The sequence below is a fragment of the Azolla caroliniana genome, unplaced genomic scaffold (assembly GCF_043228905.1).
Source record: "Azolla caroliniana isolate FFs.n. ecotype wild unplaced genomic scaffold, voAzoCaro1.0.p SCAF_22, whole genome shotgun sequence".
NCBI lineage: Eukaryota > Viridiplantae > Streptophyta > Polypodiopsida > Salviniales > Salviniaceae > Azolla > Azolla caroliniana.
Genome location: NW_028230457.1, coordinates 8,062,170 through 8,069,520, shown reverse-complemented (window position 1 = coordinate 8,069,520; position 7,351 = coordinate 8,062,170). Strand labels below are relative to the sequence as shown.

Genomic DNA, 7,351 nt, shown 5'->3' with positions numbered 1-7,351 from the left:
CATGCTGGAGCCATCTTGGTACCGGAATCTTACTAGCTTCCGGAATACCGACACCTGATTAACAACATTTTTGTTCTGAAACATTATGCCGATCTTCTCCCAGAGCTCATGAGCCTTGCTCTCTTCATTGAAGTTGTTGTACAAGCTCATGGCGATAAAGCACCGTATGTATGCCATTGTCTTCATGTGCATCACCTCCCATATCGCGACGTCGATTTTGTCCGGTTTCTTGTCCCCGAACAGAGCTTAGGATCATACACAGAAAACGGGAAATAAAGAACGACACAATGCAAGAGAAGAGTATGCAGGATGTTTAACGTGGAAAACCCCAAACTAGGGAAAAAAACCACGGCAGCCCAGAGGCTGCAAACTATCACTAGGTTAGTATGTACAGTAGTGAGTTCATTGAGGCAACGACCTCGTGCACATAGATCTTCGCCACAGGCGGCGGTTACAACAGAGGCAGCGACCTCTTTCTCTCTCTCTCACTCTCTGTACAGTTCCGCACTCTCTCTCTTTTCTTGCACCAACAAGAAACGACAACAACCAACAACAGTAACTAAAAGTTTGCCCTAAGTCATATTTATACTAATATGACTTTTCGGCTATTTACAAAATATAGCCTCGATGGACTCTCAGAAACATATTTACCAATATGTCTCCTCATCCGGTTCATACCGGGTCTGCACCATCCGGCTCTCCGTAGTCGGGTATTCCTCATCCGGTTTCCCATCCGCACTGTTCTTCTCCCTTCCCATCCGGAGGGACCTGTCTCCCAACCGATTAAAAGTTCATTTTTTACTTACATCACTTGCCTCCCTTACACAAGCTCAACTATAGGCTTTTATAGGTCTCTCCATGCAAAAACCATGGGCTAAACCCACGGGCTAAAACCATGGCCTAAAACCATGGTTTTGTGCCCACGGTTTCTATATGTTTGCTTCCTACAAAATACTAAACACCGGGACATTTGAAACAGGTAATATGTCGCATTCTCTTTTTCACATCTTGAGGAGATGTTAAAATATGCCTTATTTTAGCAGAATTTCAAAAAGGTACCACGCATGCGTACATGGTTCCTTAAAACATAGCAAAAATTTCAACTAAATAATTTTATGTCAAGAAAATCAATAGCCTTATATTTCATATGTCATGTTTTTTGTGAAATTCTAAATTAACGGAATGGAATTATATGCAACTTTAATCATTTGAACCGTAATTGTGGCGAAGATAAAAATAGTTGCCCACGCCAAGAATCACATAGATGCTAATTTTATAATATAATCACATATAATACGTCAAACTTTAAAACTTAATAGTGTTATAACTCTAGAAGGTAGAAGTCAAAGATAAACATTTAATACCCTTAAAATTATAGACTTAGTCAAATTATACATAAATCAAATACTAAAGATTATCCGCACACAACGTTTCTAGATGACCCATCTTTGCACTATTGATGGCCAAAATCATCTATAAAAACCCTTGCAGACTTTCCAAAGAAAGGTTGAAGAACATGTAAAACATTAATACCATTCAAATTATACACTTTGCCAAATAAACTCAAACTTTAAGTTTTAACTGTGTTCAAATGAAACAATAGTCACAAGTCAATGTCTATCATTTAATATCGTTCAAATAATACACCTAACCATAGAAATCAATCTATAAGCAAGTCAGGCAATGTGGGCTCTTCTGGATGAATGGACTCTTCTAAATTGTCCTCTGTAGCATTGATTGTTTGCTCCGCTGAACCATGCATATGTTCAAATTCTATTACGTCTTCTAGGTCCACAAGGTCCCCTGCGTCTTCATCTATAGGTTCCATTGGCTCTCTCGAAGTCATCTGAAACCTCTCTGTTTCATTGATGTGCTTCGCTCCGACTTCTTGATCTTGATCCGGACAATCCCAGATTCCTTGGATCCTCATTTTGATGTAGTTAACTTGTTCAGGGTCCTTCTCCAACGCGACACAGTTTCTGAACATTTTTAATGCACAAGCTGTAGTAGTACCTGATCGTAAAATAGAAGTGCAGAAGTCAAAATAATAATGAAAGTCTATAACTTAATCAAATTAACGAGACTAAACTTATATTACATATACCTGTGCCAGAGAACAAATCAAGAACCCAATCATCTGGGTTTGAGAAGAGCTCGATTAAGCGGTTGATCAATCTTTGAGGTTTTTGATAAGGGTTCACAAGGCTCTTTTCACCTGATACATGTCGAAGCTTCTTTGTCACAGCTGGGCACATTATATAATTCACAACGTTTCTTTCATTAACGTGTGCCCGAGCCTTCTTCTTCGTTATTACATCATAATAACCCACACTAAGATGCTCAACTGCACTAACCATACGATCGCCCGGGCTACGTGTAATATTTGTTTTAATCCTATTGAACCCAAAACAAATGAGTTAAAATTTGAATGGAACATATATAAACCACATATCTAAGAGAATATTATCAAAAAACAACGTATAACTCACCAATGCATATGCTCTGTTGCATGACATCGTGACTTTAAAGCAGTTGTGACTGACAATGATTGACCCATGCTATGAAATATGACTATCCTCCACAATGGTGCTAAGGTCAACTCTGCGAAGTCCTTTACCATCTTCTCAATCTGGGGGTACTTGAAAGGCACATCATCGAACATGGAACCCGTGATCCGGAATCCGTACGGTATATCAGCAATAAGTAATGTATAGTGCCTTTTTGGTAATATGTCGAGCATATTCACCACATCCCCCTGGAATACACTATAATGTAATTGTTTGAAAGGGTCAGCTCTATGCAAAAAACTTTTTACTGTTGCGAAGTCCTCTGGCACTTCCAACTCCTTTCCCTTTGTCATTCTTTTTTCGTATTTAGCACGTTCTAAGTGCGTAATGAACGAACTTGGAATACCGTCATTACTATCACCAACTTTCTTTGATCGAGGTGGTTTCTGCAAAATTCATTTCCTATAAGGAATATATCTGATAAATGATAATTGAATCTTTTCAAATTGAAAATACACATACCCATTCTCTAAATACAATGAAGAACTCTTCTAATGCCTTATATGATGATGTTATTGGGCAAGCTTGTTCGACTTCTTCCCAGGTTGGTAGGCACAATTTTTTCATCATCAATTCTTGTATCTTCATGTATACTTTATGACTAAAAATAAAATATTAAATGTGAAATCAGTTATCAAAGGAAATGCACAAGAATAAAGAAAAACATTTCAATTTTACATACTTTTGTAACTCAGTCACCATCTCGTCCAAGCTAAACTCCTTGGCTGCAACTCGAGACAACACAGATATTAACAATCTATCGTCTTTAATTCCTTGTAGTGACCTCCAAGGTAGCAACTTCATATCTTCGGCCAACTCCTCAATAAATAAGTCACTTTTACGTGACTTTGTCTTCATCTCCACTTGTGGATCTACCTTGGCCTTCTTTGCCCGTTGACCTTTGACCTCCTTGCGCTCCCACATGCCAAATATTCTATCCTGGAGATCCCATACCTCACCTGTTCTAAAGGCAAGCTGAAACCATGAGTCATATTTCCGTAGCCCTTCAGATTTCGTACTCTCATCAACTGCAATACCCACTTCTAGTAAACATTGACGTCGTAAGCCAGGGTTCAACTTGGGTCCAAATCTTTGCAACGCATCCAAATACTCATGGTGAAAGAATCTGATGCGTTCGATACAAGACATCTTTTGTCTATAATCATTATCATTGTTGTGGTCCCATGCTAACAACTTGGCCTCTTCATGAGTAAGACCTGCATATACTTTACATTCTGCGTACTTAAAAAACGGAGTGAGCGGATATTCCTTGACGAGTTGACGTCGGGCTTCAGCTGAATGAGATCCTCCGATAACATAATAAGTATAATCATCTGAAGAGCTATATTTAAAATCAGCAACTGTCGGACATTGTTCAGGGTCTACCATAACCAAAAAAGGTACGACGGTTGCATGTGGATTTATCTTCATTTTGCTTTTCAAATTTTGTACATGCACTGCATGTGGCTCTCTAATCTCGAGCGTGCGTCTTCTAGTTTCAGGGTCGATGGGCGGCCTTTGAATTGAAGAAATTGGTAGATGGAAGAGTTGACCTTTTCGCACTAGTTTGGTCCTAGCTATATTTTCTCTAATCCGGTTTTGCTCAGAAGTCAATACACCGGAAGATATTTGCCCTCCTGGAGGGACAATTTCAAGTTGTTGTTCATCGTCTTCTTCTTCCTCGAACTCCAAGACGTCGAGGTCCTCGTCATTAGATATTTGTCGTTTTTGATATTTTTTATGTTCCGGTTTTGTTTTCCGAGACTTTTTAGGCGGAGTCTCTGCTTCTGTGCTCATCATCTCTCCAGTAACATAAGGCCGAAGAGCTACAATAAGATTATTCTTTGTTTGCATATCTTTTCGCAAAGATTTTGGGTGGCATACGTCAGGTACTAGGTTTCCTTCATCAACTTGCACTCGCCTTGTACCACCTGAGCTCTCAACTTCGAGGAAGATAATGGACGAATCACTGTCTTCATATTCTAAATTACGAACTTTACCATAGGGGAAGGTCTTCCCTAATTCAAGCTTTCCTTTTCCTTCCGACGTGGCAAATATGAGGAGCAATACCCCATCTTCTTCAATGTAAGTGAGACTCCATTCTACATGTGAATAATTTTTTAGCTTATGCTCCGTGGACTTATCTTCCACGAGCATAATTTGTTTATTTTTCGTATTCCCTACGGAAGATTTCGAGGTCCCATCACCCCCGGACTCGAATAATGATCTTCGAGACTTTTCTTTTAAAAAACTCTCCGAGTCATGTTTTGTCGGAGACCGGAACTTCAACTTGAAAGAGGGCACCTTCGGACGGGGCTCACTGGGGAAGAAAACAAAATATTTTCGTGAAATAAATGTAAAATATACGTGAATACACCAAAACACAACTAAATTCTCTTTAATACACCGTAGTACACGTAAAATACACATAAAACGCACCTAAATACACGTAAGTGCACCTAAATACCCTTAACTACATGTAAAACACACCTAAATACACTAAACCCTTAACAGAATACTCTCCAATACACCTAAGGACACGTAAAATAAACATAAAACACACCTAAATACACGTAAGTAGACCTAAACACACCTAAACACTACTAAATACATATAAATACACCTAAGTACATGTAACAGACACGTAAATACGACGAAATACACCTAAATATACATAAAATACATCTAAATATACCTAAAATAAAGCTAAAATAAAGCTAAAATTAGCTAGCACGTCCTCTGAAATCCGATGCACTGCATCGGATTTCAGAGGATTTCCTATCCTCTCCTCCCTAATCCGATGCACTGCATCGGATTTCAGAGGACATCCTCTGAAATCCGATGCAGTGCATCGGATTTGGGAGGTTTTCTGATCATCTCCTCCCTAATCCGATGCACTGCATCGGATTAGAGAGGACATCCTCTGAAATCCGATGCACTGCATCGGATTTCAGAGGATTTCCTATCCTCTCCTCCCTAATCCGATGCACTGCATCGGATTTCAGAGGACATCCTCTGAAATCCGATGCAGTGCATCGGATTTGGGAGGGTTTCTGATCATCTCCTCCCTAATCCGATGCACTGCATCGGATTAGAGAGGACATCCTCTGAAATCCGATGCATTGCATCGGATTTGGGAGGTTTTCTGATCATCTCCTCCCTAATCCGATGCACTGCATCGGATTAGAGAGGAGATCCTCTGAAATCCGATGCATTGCATCGGATTTGGGAGGTTTTCTGATCATCTCCTCCCTAATCCGATGCACTGCATCGGATTAGAGAGGACATCCTCTGAAATCCATTGCACTGCGTCGGATTTCAGAGGTTTTCTGATCATCTCCTCCCTAATCCGATGCACTGCATCGGATTAGGGAGGAAATCCTCTAAAACGAGGGGTTTTCTCATCATCTCCTCCCTACTCCGATGCATTACATTGGATTTGGGAGGATATGATACGACATCCTCTGAAATCCGATGCATTGCATCAGATTTCAGAGGATATAATACGACATCCTTTGAAATCTGATGCATTTCATCGGATTAGGGAGGATTTTCTCCCTAATCCGATGCAGTGCATCGGATTTCAGAGGTTTCCTGATCATCTTCTCCCTAATCCGATGCACTACATTGGATTAGGGAGGATATGATACGACATCGTCTGAAATCCGATGCATTGCATCGGATTTCAGAGGATGTCGTATCTATGTGTGTTGTCTTAATTTCCTATCTACCCCCATGCAGTTCATCAAGTTAGCGAGGAAGTACTTTCTAATCCGATGCACTGCATCGAATTAGAGAGGACATTCTCTCAAGAAACCGAAGAAATTATACATACACCAAACTAATTATAATTAAAGTCACTCAATTTTATAGATAATAAAAAAGAATCTTTATGGTATCTTTAGGAATCTTTAAATTTGGGTAATAGAAGACTTACTTGCCAACTGTCTTGCTCGATTTCATGTTAGACTAGTTGTTGACAATGTGTTGATGAACACAGAAAACGATGACTTTTTCTAAAGAGTGCTCTGAGCTCTTGAAACGTGTAAGAGATAATGAGTGGTAGATCTCTATTTATATAGTTAACTTAAATTGTTTTTTTGGAAAATAAAATAATTATTTAAAAAAAAGATTTTCTCTTAAAAAAATACAATATTACACAATAAATTATTATAAAAAATTTACAAAATTAAATAATAATATGATGTCAATATACCTTATCTTTTATCCCAAGATGTCTTCATATGGTTTATGTTCATAGACTAGATCTTCAATTCCTAAACTTCTACTTAAACAAGAGAAAGGTGTTAATTTAAGTTAGGCTTCAAGATGTCTTGTGCTTCGAGTAGATCATCCTTGTTTTCAGTGGACCCTTATGTTTTATCGAGTAACTCATATTTCTCAGTCGATGAGTACAAGGTCCCAAGTGTTTCAAAGGGTCCAGGTGAAAATGTTAGTTGTGATGTTGGTAATAACTCAAACTCACTTTTCTCAATTGACCCTTTCAAGAGGCCAGGACAAAGTGGTATACAAGATAGCAAAAGTTGTGCAAGCATTGACAAGGATGAAACCACATCTGGCGAAGCTTGCGTAACAAAGCCTCTCACATTCAAAAGAGTTCCTCGACAAGTTAGTGTAAAGAGATATAACTTTTTATGTTCTGATCGTCAAATTGTTTGTGATTCGAGCAAGACATGTTGTGGGAATCTATGTCTTAATAAATTTGGAAAGTCAAACTTACGAATAATGCGGGAGAAGTATCTATCACTTAATGGTGAGGAACA

The 7,351-nt window shown here is 38.9% G+C and overlaps 1 protein-coding gene across 1 annotated transcript; it reads right to left on the bottom strand.

Moving 5' to 3' along the window:
* Positions 1-1,660: 1,660 nt before the first annotated feature.
* Positions 1,661-4,724, bottom strand: LOC147849915 (uncharacterized). The gene is made up of 5 exons (XM_087337285.1): positions 3,250-4,724; positions 3,030-3,168; positions 2,490-2,953; positions 2,105-2,394; positions 1,661-2,013 (listed from the first exon to the last, which is right to left on the bottom strand). Exons 1-5 carry the CDS (start codon positions 4,722-4,724, stop codon positions 1,661-1,663), a joined length of 2,721 nt encoding a protein of 906 aa, XP_087193411.1.
* Positions 4,725-7,351: the final 2,627 nt, after the last annotated feature.